Source organism: Tursiops truncatus, chromosome 11 (genome assembly GCF_011762595.2).
Source record: "Tursiops truncatus isolate mTurTru1 chromosome 11, mTurTru1.mat.Y, whole genome shotgun sequence".
Lineage (NCBI taxonomy): Eukaryota > Metazoa > Chordata > Mammalia > Artiodactyla > Delphinidae > Tursiops > Tursiops truncatus.
The window spans coordinates 62,771,288-62,788,514 of NC_047044.1; the positions used below are offsets into that span (position 1 = coordinate 62,771,288).

At 54.5% G+C, this 17,227-nt stretch overlaps 1 protein-coding gene across 17 annotated transcripts in view; it reads left to right on the plus strand.

Moving 5' to 3' along the window:
• The window catches only part of NCKAP5L (NCK associated protein 5 like), a 30,148-nt gene extending 22,998 nt beyond the window's left edge, over positions 1–7,150 (plus strand). For 11 of the 17 annotated variants that reach the window (XM_073788697.1, XM_033866760.2, XM_033866767.2 and 8 more), the window contains 5 exons: positions 976–3,605; positions 4,562–4,724; positions 4,985–5,066; positions 5,416–5,942; positions 6,244–7,150. In XM_073788697.1, coding sequence (XP_073644798.1) covers positions 976–3,605; positions 4,562–4,724; positions 4,985–5,066; positions 5,416–5,942; positions 6,244–6,462 — 3,621 coding nt within the window. In that variant the 3' untranslated portion in view covers positions 6,463–7,150. Of the gene's footprint in view, positions 1–975; positions 3,606–4,561; positions 4,725–4,984; positions 5,067–5,415; positions 5,943–6,243 lie in introns of those variants that run through there. The other 6 variants (XM_033866765.2, XM_073788698.1, XM_073788700.1 and 3 more) reach the window with 6 other exon arrangements.
• Positions 7,151–17,227: the final 10,077 nt, after the last annotated feature.

Here is a 17,227-nt window from a genome sequence, read left to right on the forward strand (position 1 = left end):
TGGGTGTGAGCCCTCAGCTGTCTGCCTCGTACCAAGAAAAACAGATCCCCACCCCCAGCCACTGGTCTCGTGAGCAGAGGCGTTATAGTACAGCAGTGAGCCTCACAGTTAATACTTCCTGAGCTCTTAGTCTGTGCCAGGCACTGTGCTGGACACCTGGATCTCATTTTTTTTTGGTAATTTTTGGCATAAATTTATAATCATACACATATTTACTTATCCCAGTCCAGAACTATTACTCATTCATTCTTTTGCATATCTGGTTTCATTCATCTTATTTTGTGAGATTAAACATAATCACCATCCTATTTTACAGGTGATACAATGAAGCTTAGATTAAATAACTTGCTGAAAGTCATATAACTAGTTAAGCAGTGGACCTGGGTCTTGAACCCCTACAATCTGGCTCTAGAGCCCATGTAGGTAACCACTGTACCAGATTAGACGGGGCCTAAGAAGGGGCCCGGGAGAAGCAGGAAAGGGTTTGCAATGGAGTCATTCCCAGTCTGCTTCTCCACGGGGATCAGCTCAGCAGGACAGCTGCCTGACCTGAGGAGGCCCGGGCTTGCCTGCAGCAACTGACTTAGGACTTGGCCACATCACATCCCTTTCTTGAGTCTGTGTTCTTTCTGGAGCCTGAGAAATGGACAGGCCTCCCTCCCCTGGGGCAAACATAGATACCAGGGTTGTAGGTGGTCAGCCCTGTTGACCCACAAATACTGGTAGCAAGTGGTGCTGAGATAACCAGAAAGGGAGATGGGTGCCCACCCAACCCGAGGTGTGCCAGGAAGGACAGCTGGGGTAACCCGGACTCAGAGACTCCTGGGGAAGCTTTCCAGCATATCCCAGAAGCTATCAGTTCCTTTTTGGGGACACAGACAAACCAGGCCAGCTCTGTTCCTGGCATACTCAGTTATGCCAGCTCGGGTCCCCGGCCTGCACACAGTCTCCTCCTCATGCCATTTCTCCCCCAAGGTGTGTTGGGAGCAGCAGCTGCGGCCAGGAGGCCCAGGACCCCCGGCCGCCCCACCCCCAGCGCTGGAGGCCCTATCCCCGTTCCTTCGAAAGAAAGCCCAGATCCTGGAGGTGCTGAGAGCCCTGGAAGAGACTGACCCCTTGCTTCTGTGCTCACCTGCCACCCCCTGGCCGCCTCCAGGCGAGGGTTCCGGCTCCCCAGAGCCCATCAATGGCGAGCTATGTGGCCCACCTCAGCCTGAACCCTCTCCCTGGGCCCCCTACCTGCTACTAGGTCCTGGTAGCCTGGGAGGCCTGCTGCACTGGGAGCGCCTCTTAGGGGGCCCAGGGGAGGAAGAGAGTGCTGGGCGGCCCTGGGGCCCTAGTAGGGGCTCCCCACAGGCCCAGGGCACCGGTTCCGGGCCACCCTGCGCCCCAGGCAGCAGCTCCTCCTCCTCTTCTGATGAGGCAGGTGACCCCAACGAGGCACCCAGCCCTGACACCCTGCTCGGGGCCCTGGCCCGCAAACAGCTGAACCTGGGCCAGCTCCTCGAGGACACGGAGTCTTACCTACAGGCCTTCTTGGCCGGGGCCGCTTGCCCGCTCGGCGGGGAACAGCCGGGTCCCAGGCAGCCATCCTCCCCAGACCAGGGGCCCTCACAGCTGTCCAAGTCCAAAGGCCTCCCCAAGTCAGCTTGGGGAGGGGGTACCCCGGAGGCCCACAGGCCGGGCTTTGGTGCTACCTCAGAGGGCCAGGGGCCTCTCCCCTTCCTCAGCGTGTTCATGGGTGCAGGGGACGCCCCCCTGGGCTCACGATCTGGCCACCCCCACTCCTCATCTCAGGTGAAAAGCAAGCTCCAAATTGGCTCCCCTTCTCCCGGGGAAGCCCAAGGACCCCTTCTGCCCTCTCCAGCCAGAGGTCTCAAGTTTCTAAAGCTGCCTCCAGCCTCAGAGAAGGTACCCAGCCCAGGGGGCCCCCAGCTCAGCCCCCAGCTCCCCCGGAACTCCCGAATCCCCTGTCGGAACAGTGGCTCAGACGGCAGCCCCTCCCCGCTGCCGGCCCGCAGGGGTCTGGGCGGAGGAGAGCTGTCCCCAGAGGGGTTGCAGGGTCTGCCCACCAGCCCGTCACCCTGCCCCACAACCCCAGATTCTGCACAGCTCAGACCTCCCCAGCCAGCCTTGTCCACTACGCTTTCCCCGGGACCAGTGGTGTCTCCTTGCTACGAGAACATTCTGGACCTTTCCCGGAGCACCTTTAGGGGGCCTTCCCCAGAGCCACCTCCATCCCCGCTGCAGGTGCCCACCTACCCACAACTAACTCTGGAGGTGCCACGGGCCCCTGAGGTCCTCAGAAGCCCTGGAGTCCCCTCCAGCCCTTGCCACCCAGAATCCTGCCCCTATGAGAGTGCCCAGGAGAAGAGTTTGGACAAGGCAGGCTCGGAGTCTCCCCACCCTGGCCGCAGGACCCCCAGCAGCTCGTCCAAGAAACCTGGTCAGGGGCCGAGCCGGCGACCTGGGGATCCTGGCTACACACCTCTGCGGGACAGACTAGCAGCCCTGGGGAAACTGAAGACTGGCCCCGAGGGGCCCCAGGGCCCAGAAAAGAATGGGGTGCCAGCTAGGCCTGGCACCGAGAAGGCCCGGGGAGGAGGGAAGTCAGGGGAGAGCACTGGAGACACAGCGCCCTCTGCCTCCAGGCCCCCTGAGCAGCCAGAAGCCAAGGGGGCCCTGCGGGGGGCTGTGGCCTTAGGCACAAGCAGCCTGAAGCAACAGGAATCTGGGCTCCTGGGGGACCCTGGGTCCCGAGTCTACTCTTCCCACTCCATGGGGGCCCGGGTGGACCTGGAGCCTGTCTCACCAAGGAGCTGCCTCACCAAAGTGGAGCTGGCCAAGAGCCGGCTGGCAGGGGCCCTGTGCCCCCAGGTACCCCGCACCCCTGCCAAAGTGCCAACCTCAACCCCCAGCCTCGGCAAGCCCAATAAGAGTCCCCATGGCAGCCCGACAAAGCTGCCTTCTAAGTCGCCCACCAAGGTGGTGCCCCGACCTGTGGCCCCACCAGCCACCAAGGAGGCCCCCAAGCCTGACAAGGGGAAGGGCCCACCCTGGGCAGACAGCAGCGGCACTACAGCCCAGCCCACACCCCCAGCACCTGGCCCTGCCGACCCAGGCCCAGGCCCTGAGGGGCGGGCCCCACACTCGGCCATTGAGGAGAAGGTGATGAAGGGCATCGAGGAGAACATGCTGCGGCTCCAGGGCCAGGAGCGGGCCCCCGGCACCGAGGCCAAGCACCGCAACGCTAGCAGCATCGCCAGCTGGTTCGGCCTTAAGAAGAGCAAGCTGCCAGCGCTGAACCGCCGCACAGAGGCCGCCAAGGGCAAGGAAGGGGCTGGCGGGGGCTCCCCGCTCCGGAAGGAGGTCAAGATGGAAGCCCGGAAGCTGGAGGCCGAGAGCCTCAACATCTCCAAGCTGATGGCCAAGGCGGAAGACCTGCGCCGGGCACTGGAGGAGGAGAAGGCCTACCTGAGCAGCAGGGCCCGGCCACGGCCCGGGGGACCAGCGCCAGGGCCCGGTGCAGGCCTGGGGCAAGTGCAGGGCCAGCTGGCCGGCATGTACCAGGGTGCGGACACCTTCATGCAGCAGCTGCTCAACAGGTGAGAGCCTGGGACCAGCTGGCAGGGGCTTGGTGGCTGGGGGCCCTTTTCCCTACACAGGCATCCCTGGGGTTGGGACTGCCTTTCCCAGGAACTGGGGCTTCCCAGAGGTCAAAGGGTGTAGGAGGTCAAATGAAATGGCACCAAAGCATCTTGAGGGTTAACGGCCTGGCCCAGAGGAGAGACTGGGGCCTCGAACAAGGGGCCAGGGGTTTGTGTCCCAGCTCCCCTCTGTGGCTGGCTGATATTCAACTTGCTGAGACCCAGTTTCTCATTTGAGAAGAGTTAACAGTCCACATTTTCTTGGACTGTCTTGAGTCAGGTGAGGCAGCCTGTCTGAGGTGCAGCATTGCAGTAGTTAAGGGAGTGCTAGTACCTAACTGGGCTGACGCAGGTCTTCTCCCTCCGGGGTTTTCTATCCTGTAGAAAAAGGAGGGCTCCCTTCCCACCTTGCCCTTTGGCACCTGCCACAGACTCGGCAAAAGGAGCTGTGGTTTAGAGAAGGGGCTACCCCATCTTGGGGTTGCTGTGTCTGGGCCAGGTAAGGCAGAATGTCCTCAGGAATCGGGCTCCAGGTAGGGTGTGGTTTGGACAGCAAGTGCGCTCAAAGTCAGCTGGGGTAGGCAGAGTGTGTCGCGTGTGGACCAGTATGTGACCAAGTTTGCTCTCTACCGGCAGACATTGTCGGAGAGGTCTCTAGGCTTGACCCTGAGTAGCTTTGGGGGAGTTCTCCCATATTCCCTGCCCCTGCTGATCCTCTGGAGTTTTCCCTGGGGTCTTGGCCTGTTCCTGGTGTCAGGAGAGGTTGATGTGGGAAGCCACCAGGGATATGTCCTCTTCCCCAGGGGCAGGGAGCAGTGGGTGCCTCACTAGGCCCAGCACCATTGGAGGGAGGGAGGCCAGAATGTGGAGTGGGCTCAGGCCTCCCTCACAGCAATCTGCACTGCTTCCCCTAGGGTGGATGGCAAGGAGCTGCCCCCCAAGAGCTGGCGGGAGCCCAAACCTGAGTATGGCGATTTCCAGCCAGTGTCCTCTGACCCCAAGAACCCCTGGCCGGCCTGTGGGCCCCGAAATGGCCTGGTGGGCCCTCTTCAGGGCTGCGGAAAACCTCCTGGGAAGGTAAGTTCCTGGGGCGCAGGCTGGGTGGAGGGCCTGGCTCTGTGGCCCTGCCAGGTCTCTTACCGCCTGGAGGGCTCCCCTTCCCTGGGACCTGGAAGCTGCTGGATGCCTTTCTGGTCTCCGAGGAGAATGGGGAGGGGAGAGGGCCTCCTGAGGGCTGGCAGGTTGCCAGGACTCTCAGACCCATACTCCAAGGATCCTGATGGAGGGGATTAGGGTGGAGGAGGAATGGGCTCTGAGGTCTCCTGTACCCTGTACAGCCAAGCAGCGAGCCGGGGAGGCGGGAAGAGATGCCCTCAGAGGACAGTCTGGCTGAGCCAGTGCCCACCTCACATTTCACAGGTCAGCAGGGTCAAGGGCCAAGGCTGGGACCTGCCCCTTACCCCCTGCTTGCTTTACTCCTTCCTGTCACCACGGCAGGTGCCAGGCCCTATAGCATCTTGGTGCCAAGCATCAGTGGGCACTGGGGCTGCACAGGAATAAATCCCTCCCAGCCTAATAGGGTACCTGCCCCGCCCTCTTCCCCAGGACTAGGGGAGGTGGGGCAGGGCAGGCAGGGATGACTGAGCCGGTGGGGCCAGGAGGGGCCCTGACCAAGGGTGGGACCTGGGCAGGGGCAGAAAGCCAGAAGAAAGCAGAGGGGCTGAGCCGTTTGCAGCTTCACATCCCTGACTTCCCCTCCCCTCCCCAGCCTGTGGCTCTTTGACTCGAACTCTGGACAGTGGCATTGGGACCTTCCCGCCCCCAGACCATGGCAGCAGTGGGACCCCCAGTAAGAATCTTCCCAAGACCAAGCCACCACGGCTGGAGCCCCCAGCCGGGGTGCCCCCAGCTCGGCCCCCACCCCTTACCAAAGTCCCCCGCCGTGCCCACACACTGGAGCGTGAGGTGCCTGGCATAGAGGAGCTGCTGGTGAGCGGGCGGCACCCCAGCATGCCGGCCTTCCCCGCCCTGCTCACCGCTGCTCCGGGCCACCGGGGCCATCAGACCTGTCCCCACGGTGAGTGCCTGGGCAGGGGGGTGGGCCTCTCTGGGAGCTCCACCCACCACCCACCTTCCCCTTGTCCCTGCATAGATCCTTGTGAAGACCCAGGTCCTCCTGCTCCTGTCCAGCTGGCCAAGAACTGGACCTTCCCCAACGCGAGGGCAGCCAGCGGCTCCTCTGACCCTTTCCTATGCCCACCCCGACAACTGGAGGGGCTGCCCAGGACCCCCATGGTAAGCATGGCCGAAGGGGAAAAGGGAACAGCACTGGAGGGCAGGAGGGAACGACATGGGGTGAGGTACAGCCCTGTCCGGGAGGAGTACTGAGTGGGCAGCCCACCCCCCACCCCCACCTTCTCACACCCCTCTTGGGGAAAGGGCTTCTCTCCCTTCCGGAACCTTGGTGGGACTGTGGGACTGTGCTCAGTCGCGCCTCCAGCCTGCTTCCTCTGCAGCGCCCCCGTCAGGTGGGCAGAGCCTCTCAGGCGGGGAGGGGTGAGAGGAGCTTCCTCCCGAGCCTTCCCTCCTTCCCCAGGCCCTGCCCGTGGACGTGGACGGAAAGCGGAGCCTGGAGCCCAGCCGCCCAGCTCCTGCGCCCCAGGGCCCAGCGTTTGGGGGGAGCCGCACCCCCAGCACATCGGACGTGGGCGAGGAAGGGAGAGTGGCCAGTGGGGGTCCCCCGGGGCTGGAGACCTCAGAGTCTCTCAGTGACTCACTCTATGACTCGCTGTCCTCCTGCGGGAGTCAGGGCTGAGCGGTTGCAGCGGCCACGCCCCGCTCTGGCGTCGGAGACCGCGGACTGGGCCGGCTCGCCTCACGCCCCGCCCCCTCGGGGCCCGTGGGGCCTCTCCCTGAAGGGACCAAGGAGGTAGATGGACAAGAAGGTGAAGGGGGTCCCCGGCACACCCCACTGCCCGCCGCTGCTGTGGAGGAGATGACCGCTCTCAGCTCAGGGAGAGACCCCACCCTTGGTCCCTTCTCTCACCCAGAGTAAGGCTCTTCCTCTGCGGGACTGGGGGTTCGAGGCCGCTGTGTCCCGGCCCCCAGCTCCCACTTCAGGCTGAGCCATCTTGTGGTGCTGGGCTTCCTGCCCACCAGCCGTGCCATCTCCACCCACCCTGGCAGCTCCCCTGCCTCAGAAGCCCCGTGCTGGTGGAGTTCAGGGGCGAGGGGTCAAGTTGCCTTCTCTCTGTCTGCCCTGGCCCTCCCCGCTGTCTGGATGGTGCTGCCCTCTCCTGCCCCATGTCTTTGGGGCCCATTTGTTGTCTTTTTTGTTGTGTTTTTTTTTATATTAAAGCACCTGGCCCAGTCTCCACCCGCCCGCGCCCCCTCCTCCCATCCCCACACTGCGGTTAATTTATCTGTTGTTAAAAAACGCGGCTGCTCTGCTTCCAGCCTCTGCTTCTGCCGTATCCCTAATAAAACGTGGAGGCCCCTCCCTGCCCCTGACTCAGCTCATTCTGTGGGAGGACTCAGGGATGGACAGGCAGGTGGAGACTGCGTGGGCACCGGGGTGCAGGACTCCAGGGCCCTGGACTCTGCTCCAGGCTCCCTTGTGAGGCAGCTCCCTCCACCAGGGCCACTGGCTGGAGTCACCCTAGAAGGTAACTAAGGGTTGGGGAAGTGGGGTCTGTTTAGACCTGGAATGGTGCCTGGGGGTGGGGAAATTCCCCTGGCACAGAGCTTGGGTGGGGCAGAAGGCTGGGCTGCCCCTCGGAGAGAAGATGGGGAGGGCGTCTTTGGGCGTGCGCTCAAACACTGGACATACCAGCTCAGGTGGGACGTGCATCTGAGCTTCAGGGGCCCAGGAGTAGACAGAGTTAAGTGTCCACACCTCCCGTTGTCGTGAAGTGAGGCGCAACTGGGCCTCCAACTTGCCGCCTTCTAGTCTCTCCACGGACTTTGGGCTTTCCTCAGAGCTTCTTGCCCCTATTTCTACCTCAGATTTCAGCCAGAAGTTCCCCTGGCTCTCGAATTCTCACTTTAGGATGGGGAGGCCAGGAATGAGGCTGTGTGGAAGGGTCTCCGTGTGACGTGAGAAGGCCATGGGGTGAGTGGTTGTCGCCCTCCAGCCCTTGGATTTCCTGTTAGACGTGGAGTTGGACAGTGACCTGAAGGTGACCCAGGTGGCCCCAGCCCATCTCACACTGGCCAGTCAAGTTGGGCCTATGGGAAGGCCTCCTTCCGGCCCAGGTTGCAAGATGTGGGGTGACTTGTCCAGAGCACACCCCCTGCCGTTGTCTGCACTCACCGCCGCCCCATGACATACCGTCTGGAGGCCACCTGGGCATCATGCATGCTTAACACCCCTGGCCTTGTGGCTGGGACTCTGGACAGTTCATCATGGAGATAGGGGGCCCTGTACTGAATACATGGTCTTTGTTGACATCACAGGCTTGCCAAGCTGAGGTAAGGGGTGCCTGGACAGGGAGTAGTGCTGGGCCTGTTCACAACTCGGTTATACCACTGGATGCTGTCCTGTACTCTGACCAGCCCAAGGAAGGTCAGGGGCGGGGAGGTTGTTAACGCCTCCCTTTATACTAGCTCCTTCCAGCAGTGTCTCTCCAGCCCTGAATGGTCCAGAGAGCAGTGAAAGAACTCCCTGTTAAATACCTACCATATTGCCAGCCTCCTGTTTCATTTCATAGATGAAGACATTGAAGCTCGAAAACATTCAATGGGGGAATTTCTTGGTGGTCCAGTGGTTAAGACTCTGTGCTCCCAGTGCAGGGGCATGGATTCGATACCTGGTGGGGGAACTAAGAGCCTGCATGCCACATGGCGCAGCCAAAAAAAATAATAATAAATATTCAGTGATTTTCCAAGGCTGAGAAATGATGGAGCCTGGTGGGAGTGATTCTTTTTGGGTGTGTAACTTTGCTCTCTTCTGCCAGGACTTTAATCTCCTCCTCCCTTTTTGGCCTTGGATCACTTCTGAGGGGCAGGGCTGGAGAGCACTGGACTGGGCGTCAAGAGTCTTTCTTAGCCACTGAGTCTGGTTCTGTGGGGAAAGTTACATCCCTTCTCTGGGCCTTGGTTTTCCTTATCTATGGACGATTGGGAAATTGGACCAGACCAGCTTTCTCCTCAGCTCTCTGCTCTTCCCACCCCTCTCCCAACCTGGCCATTTTCCCTCCTGTTTCCCTTAGTTGATGTCATCATTGAGGAAATTAACACGACTTAGAGAAGTGTCGAGTCAGACATCTTGATTTTCTTCAAATGTCAGGATCGCATTTTCTTCTATCTTCTGCTTCCAGGTAGCTATGCCACTGTCCCTTCTGCTTTTAGGGGCTTAAGGATGTTATTACCAAGCTGCTGATCTCTGCCTCTTGCCAGGCGGGCTTAAAGAAGTCTACATCCTTCTCTTAACTTTTTATTTCTTGGTTTCTTAAGCCCTTCATTCTGTTTGAACCTGATGCATTACCTCATTTCCTTGTTAAAACAGAATTGTTCGCCTACAGGATATTTATCCTACTTCCTTTCCGGGAAGGAGCTTGGCATGGTGGGTTCAACTCTGGACTCCACCTCCTACAAGCTGAGACCAAGGATCCATGCATGTTTCTGTCACCAGGGTCTGCTCAGTCTGCTGCTGGGCTCTGTCCTGCAGTGTTTGCAAATGCAAGGTGGCCTCTTAGGCCCCAGGGCAATGTGGGCCACCTGAGAAGAAGCTCACTGCCAGTCACCAGGGCAGAGTAGCATCAGCCATACTTGGTACCTGGAGCCAGCCCTTCCCTACCAACCATTCCAAGGCGGGCAGCTCTCGTCCCTAGGTCCCCCAGTGTGCTACCAAGGGGTGCTGGGCCCAGACAAGCCACCCCCGGCGCACATGACTGTGTGTGCCCTCCACACAAACAGAATATTCCATCTGAAATAATTCTGTGGCAGGGGACACACAGGTGAGTTCAAGACACTCCCGGGAAACCAATTTCTCTTTGTACTTCAGGGAAGGGTTTGGCTAAAAGACCACTTGATCCTCACTATGGCAGGACACTTCATATCTCAGTTTGCAACATCTGCTTGCAGAGTTAAGGTGACCTCACTTTTTTCTCCATGAACAATGGGTGAATGTTTGCCTTACCATTGTGTATGACCCTTTCTGCTGGATTTCCCAGACAAAAGAAGCCCAAACTTTCAGACCCCCCTTCTTTGTCCCCCACAAATGGCATCAAGTCATCAGCAAAAGACTATAAAAAGGTTCCAGATTCCACCTTAATGGGTACCCTGTCTCTTGCAGGAAATGTCCCAAAATGTTAACTGAGGTTTTCTGTGGGTTGCCAGTGGTTTTTATTTTCTTCTTCACCCTCTTCTAGATTTTCTACAAATAGTGTTTTGCTTCCTTTATCAAAAAGTTTTTAAAGGAAACAGTCATTCTCTGCAGCAAATTCTAGGTATGTATCCCCTTCTATAGTCCTGGGTGAGTTAATTCAAGCATATAAGTAATTTTTTTTAAGACATATGTTTGTTTTTTTTTTTTTTTTTTTGCGGTACGCGGGCCTCTCACTGTTGTGGCCTCTCCCGTTGCGGAGCACAGGCTCCGGACGCGCAGGCCCAGCGGCCATGGCTCACGGACCCAGCCACTCCGCGGCATCTTGCCGGACCGGGGCACGAACCCACGTCCCCCGCATCGGCAGGCAGACCCCCAACCACTGCGCCACCAGGGAAGCCCGACATATGAATTTAAAGTAAGTATAGGTGAGCATTTCTTTGATCTTGGGGTAAGGAAGATCTTTTTTAAAAACCTTCTTTTGTAATTATTAAAGACATAGATTATAAAAGTGCATGTTCATGGTCTAAAAACTAATTGAGATTGAATAGAATATTCATATAAGGAAGAGGAAGTCTCTCATATTCCAACTCCCAGTCTTACTCCCCAGACATAACCCAAGTTGATTGGAATTCCTTTCAAATCACTTTTTTTTTTCCTTTGAGAATTATGTTTTATTCGGTGGACATTCTGAGGACTTCAAGCCCAGGAGACAGTCTCTCAGATAGCTCTAAGGGATAGCTCCCTCAAATTGCTTTTTAAATGCACACACACACAAACACACAGAGTATGTTTATGTTGACCTTTTATTAGACAATGAGATTATTCTATAATTACTGATCTGCTTCTTTCAGCACTTACTAATGTATCTTGGAGATCTTTCCAAAGCCCATGAATATCCATTATCCTACACGGTCTTCCATTGTATGGGTGTGCAATGTTTACGTGTTTTCCCATGACAAACAATGCTGCAGTGAACGTTGCATATGTGTCTTTGGCCACTCTTGTGTATTTCCATAAGGTAAATTCCTATAAATGGAATTGCTGCATTATAGAATATGCTTAATTTAAAAACTTTTATAGGTATTAACAAATTGCGCTTCGTCAAAAATGTATAAGTGAGACTATCTTCTACATCATTGAGTAGTATCAAATTTTTTTTTTTAATTTATTTTTGGCTGTGTTGGGTCTTCATTTCTGTGCGAGGGCTTTCTCTAATTGCAGAAAGCGGGGGCCACTCTTCATCGCGGTGCGCAGGCCTCTCACTATCACGGCCTCTCTTGTTGCAGAGCACAGGTTCCAGACGCGCAGCCTCAGTAGTTGTGGCTCACGGGCCTAGTTGCTCCGCAGCATGTGGGATCTTCCCAGACCAGGGCTCGAACCCATGTCCCCTGCATTGGCAGGCAGATTCTCAACCACTGCGCCACCAGGGAAGCCCAGTATCAAACTTTTTATTCTTAGCCAGTTTGGTAGGATTTAGTGATCATGTCTTGGAGTCTTGGAGCCCAGTGTAGGGACTTTGGCTTTTACTCAGAGTGAAATAGGGAGCAATTAGAGAGTGATAAGAATAAACCATAGAGGGCAAGTATGGAAGCAGACCAGTAAGAAAGCCTCTTGGGCAATTCCAGTGAGAGATGGGGGCCTGTTCCAGGGCAGAGGCACTATAAACAACAAGATTTGCTAATGTAATTGATGTGGGGAAGAGAGGAGAGTCAAGGATAACTCCGACATACAGATGGCCAATAGGCATATGAAAAGATGCTCAACATCCCTAATTATTAGAGAAATGCAAAGCAAAACTACATTGAGGGGGGCTCCCCTGGTGGCGCGGTGGTTAAGAATCTGCCTGCCAATGCAGGGGACACGGGTTCGCGCCCTGGTCCGGGAAAATCCCACATGCTGCAGAACAATGAAGAGTAGCCCCCGGCTCACCGCAACTATAGAAAGCCTGCACGCAGCAATGAAGACACAAAGCAGCCAAAAATGAATAAACAAATAAATTTTTTTAATAAAGGATAACTCTAAGGTTTTTGGAGCAATTGGTAGGAAGAAGTTGCCATTAACTGATACGGAAAAGACTGTGGATAGAGCAGACTTGAGGGAGGGAAGCTCAGGAGTTAAGTACTGGATGTGTTAAGTTTGAGATGTCTGTTGGACAATATCCAATGGAAAATGTGGAGTAAGCAGTGGGTTATAGAAGTCTAGAGTTCAGAAGAGAAGCCCGGGCTGGAGATATAAATTGGTAAGTCATCAGCATATGGATGTTATTTAAAACCAGGGGACTGTATGAGATCACCAAGAGAGTAGAAGAGGAAAGGTCTGAGTCCTAAGCCCTGGGATACTCCATCTCTTTAGAGGTCAGAGGAAATGAAGCAGAAACAGCACAGAACATAGTGGGAAGGTACTTTGAAACTATGTAAATATTTCACTTTCATCAAACTTTCTATTTATGCATTTATTTATATCAGTATGGACTCACGGTGTCCTGTTTTATTCAATGGTTTATAATCCATTACTACCATTATTTACTTTGGTGCTCAAATTGTCCATGATTTGGCCAGTAGGATCCCTTTAAAACTGGCTTTTGTTTTGTTTTGTCTTTTGACAAATCTCCATCATTCTTTTTGAGTGCATACTTTCTGGTGTAACATGTTCAAGATTCATCTTCGCAAACCCAACCCTGAAATCAGCCATTTTTCCAAAGAGCCCTGGTTTCTTTCAGTGGGGAACAATCTCTAGAAACCAAGATCTGGGGGCTGGGTGTGCTCATTATTATGGGGGAGTTGCTGTTCCCAGACTCTAAGAGAGGGTTTCTTAAAGATAGAAGTTAAAGCATTTTCTTATACTTATGGGGATGACAAAATAGAGAAAATTGGATGATGCAGGAGAGAAAAGAGGAAATTGTTGGGCTTCAGTGCACAAGTGTACTTAAGCAGCCTCCACAGGTACAGGAAGGCAGGTAGGTGAGTGTATGTGGTGGTGTCTACTTATAGAAAAACTTTATTTATTTATTATTTTTTCGCTGCGTTGGGTCTTCGTTGCTGCGTGCGGACTTTCTCTAGTTGTGGCGAGCGGGGGCTACTCTTTGTTGCAGTGCGCATGCTTCTCATTGCAGTGGTTTCCCTTGTTGCAGAGCACCAGCTCTAGGCACGCAGGCTTCAGTAGTTGTGGCGCATGGGCTCAGTAGTTGCGGTGCACGGGCTTAGTTGCTCCACGGCAAGTGGGATCTTCCAGGACCAGAGCTCGAACCCATGTCCCCTGCATTGGCAGGTGGATTCTTAACCACTGCGCCACCAGGGAAGTCCCAGAAGAACTTTTCTGATTGCTTTTATTTTCTCAAGGAAATAATCACGGTCATTGGCCAAGAGGAAGGATGGGAGAAAGAGTTGTTGGAGGTTTGAGAAGAGAGGAGATAGAATGAGTAGTCATCTAGGAGCTCAAAAGTTAGTGAATAGGCTAGAGAATATAGCAGGATTACCAGGCAGCGTGAAGGGTCCACGTTAGGTGATTAGGAATTAAAAATGAGACTTACTAATATGAATGTGTTGGGTTTCTCCTGCCATATTAGGTACAGAATAGGGAGCAAGTTGGATTAGCCAGGGCTGCCAATTTGCCAAATAAGTGCAACAAAGAGAGAGAGGCAAGGGAATCGAAGATACATGCATGGAAGCAATTCTATTAACTGGCTGTGGGCTTTACACTGGTTAAAGAGGGAAGAGAGAGCAATAAAGGAGAGAGGCATGAAGGGAGGTAGAATCAGTAGATTGAAGGTCCTGGTGGAATCAAAAGAGTTTTGGAGATAAAGTACTAGGGGGAATGAGTTGGAAAGACGTTGGGAAGAAAAGAGGTGATAGTCAGAGGATGGGATGCGTCAAACTGAGATTATGGGAGAATGGGAGACGTTATGGGTTGAATTGTGTCTCTCCCCTCCTTAAAAAATATTGAAGTCCTAAACCCCAGTACCTTGGGAAATGCCCTTACAGAAGTAATCAAGTTAAAATGAGGTCATCTGAGTGGGCCCTAATCCAAAATGACTGATGTCCTTATAAAAAAGGGGAAAATTGGACACAGGGAGAATGCCACGTGAACATGATGGCAGAGATCAGGGTGAGGCATCTGCAAGCCAAGGAATGCCAGCGATTGCCAGCAAACCACCAGAAGCTAGGGGAGAGGGCTGAGAGGAACAGATTCTTCTTTGACAGCCCTCAGAAGGAAGCAGCCCTGCTAACTAACACCTTGATCAGACTTCTAGCCTCCAGAACTGTGAGCAAGTTAATTTCTGGTTTTTGAGCCACCCAATCTGTGACACTTTGTTACGGAAGCCCTGGGACACTAATACAGAAGGGTTGCGGTTATGGGTAATGAGAAGGACCAGGGGATGACCATGGGAGTGAGTGGCTCAGATAGGGTAGAGGGCAAGGTCATTGGAAAAGAGGTCATGGAATGCAGAGGCCAAAGTACTGGGAGGATTACCTCTGTAGATATTGAGAGCTCTCAGAATTAGAACAGAATTAGCATCAGAGGGGGTGACAGTGAGGCAGGAGCCAAAACCTCAAGAAATAAGAGGAAGTAACCCAGAGATTGATAGATAAGTGGAAAAGAGGGGCATGATGGGTGGAATAGTCCGTTGACATGAGATTCAAAGCTGAGGGACTTTAGGGAAGAAAAACGGTCTGAAAGCACTGAGGAGTACAGAGGGTGCCTACACACCCGCTGGCCTTATGGCACAGGGGCTGAGGGAGAGACAGCAGTGCCCACTTGAGAGGTCTGCAGGGAGAGCATCCTCAGGGAGAGCCAGGAGGTCAAAGGGAACATTCGAAGAGGCTGTGTCCATGAGAAGTTTGCTGATGAAGAGCCATGAGCTTGAGAGGACCCAGTGGAAGGGTTTCGGGAGACGGGAACAGAGCAGGGAATGTGCAGGGCTGTGAGGATCAGAGTGTGGGAGACAAAGGGTCATCCCGCGTCAAGAGGATAGACTACAAAATATGGTGGCATGTTTATCAAGTTACCACAGAGGGACTCTTTTTTCACTGTAACCTTTTATACCTTTTGAATTTCATACCATGTGCCTGGGGAAAGTGGTGACGATGTGGAATGGTCACTGCAGACAGAGCAGAGGGACCAGGGTAAGGACAAGTCAAGGATTTTTCAAAGGAGGCTGGAGCCCAACGGAGGCTGAGAAGCAGAAACGTCCAGTGGCACAATCTGCAGGAAAGTGGGATTTCTGTGGTTCCTGTTTCTTCTCTTAGCAGGTGCAGAGGCCTGGTTCTAGGACTAGAAAAGGAAGATGGTGGGCTTAGTGCAAGGACGGGCTTCGTTGAGGTGGCTGGCGATGTCATCCACCATAGGCTCCAGCCTGAGCAATAATAATAACATATAAGAGCAAACACACACACAGCATTTACAGTGTGCCAGGCACTGTTCTAAGTGCTCACACATATTAATTCAGTTCATCCTCACCACAACCTTTTCAGGTAGGTATTTATCCCCATTTTAATGAGAGTGAGGCTCAGAGAGCTTACGTAAGCTGCCCAAGGTCAAAGCTTGTCTGTGGAAGACCTGTGATTCAAACCCAGGCAGTCCAGCTCCAGAGTCTGCATTAAACAAAGACAGAGGTTATGCCTGAGGGGCCTTGAAAGGAGCAGGATAGAGTGGAGGGGTTAAGGGGCAGGACTGGAGTTTCAGTGCACCCAGAATGCAAGGGAGAGAGCATGCGAGAGCTGGGACGTTGTGGGCTGTGGGCTGAGAGTGGAAGAGTAGACTTCTATACTCTGAGGCTAGCTGAAATGAGCCAGAAGTGAAAGCCCTGGGAGGCGTGAAGATCGAGGAACCGGGCAGTGGGTGGCGGAGGGCCACCCACAGGAGCACAGGAGTTGAACACGGGTCTCTGGTAAGCGCCGCGGATGATTCCTGCGGGAGGGTGAGCGGGCAGGGAAGAGTCCGAGCAGAGGGCAGCTGGGGCCTAAGGTGGCGGAAGCCACCAGAAAATCGGGTTTCCGTCGTTAACTCGTAGGGTAGCTAACAGGGTAGCACTGGGGGCCTTCTCTAAGGCAGAAGCGATCCAAGGAGTTATTTAAAAGCCTCAAAGTCAAGTATGCCGCATATGTTCTTTGTTTGAGATTCTTCAACTTGAAAAGAAAAAAATCATTTCCTACGGAACAGTCGGAAAATACATGGCCACCAGGTGGCGCAATAGCGGCAGCGCCCGCCTAAGAGGTTTGCAGGCCTGAAGTGCCACTCGATGCAGGGTCCCCTCCCTTCACCCCTGGTGACCATCACACCGCATCCTGGCTACTCTCTCCCCACACCCAATACACGCGTTGCACAAAGTACAGAGAACATGAATATGTGGACTTGGACGGACATAAACTGTCCCTGTCAGAGTCTGTTTCACCTGGAACCTCCCTCGCCAGTCCAGCCCCAGCGGGACCTCAGGGTGGGCACTTTTCCCACAGCCAGTCCCAAGGCAGGCAGCGTTGGCAAGGGAGCAGAAGGGACTCTGGGCCTGGTTTGCCTCTCTCTTCCTGCCCCTTCTGAAGTCAGGACACTCTGCAGGGGCCCTTGCGCCCCACGCCGGGCCTCCCCTTTCATTCCTTCATTTCCTCATGCACCCACACTGTTGTTCACACAAGGAACATTCACTGGGCACCTAGTAGGTGTGAACACTGAGCTAACTAAACCAGGGACCCAGGGATAAATGCGGCATGTCCCAGCCCTTGGGACTCACAGTTCTAGTGGGTGATGCCAGTCACTGGGTGATGGATCGTAGGAGAGCGCAGGTAGTGCTCTGATGGAGGGTGCCCGGGTGCGGTGGAGACCCCAGAAGGGGCTAAAACCCAGTCTTGGGGGCTCAGAGAAGGCTTCCTAGATGAGGTGGTATCAAAACTAAGAACTGCAGGGTGGGTATGATGAGTGAGGCCAAGTGGGTGTGGGTGAGAGTTCTAGGCAGAAAAATAAAAATACCAAGGCCTAGCAGTGAGGGATCAAATGGAACATTCTAGCATAAATATGAGTGTATTATGGCTGGAGGACTAAAAGATAAGAGGACAGAGGTAAGCAGGAGACTTGAATGTATGATGGGAAGTTTGGACTTTATCCTGACAGCAAAAATAAGTCATTGAAAAGTTCAGTGCTCGCCATCAGAAAGATTCGTCTAGAAATAGTGTGCAGAGTGCACGGGAGAGACCCAAGGCTGGGTACTCGGAGGCCGGTGAGGAGGCTGGAGCAATATTCCAGGCAAGATTCAGTAGGGCCT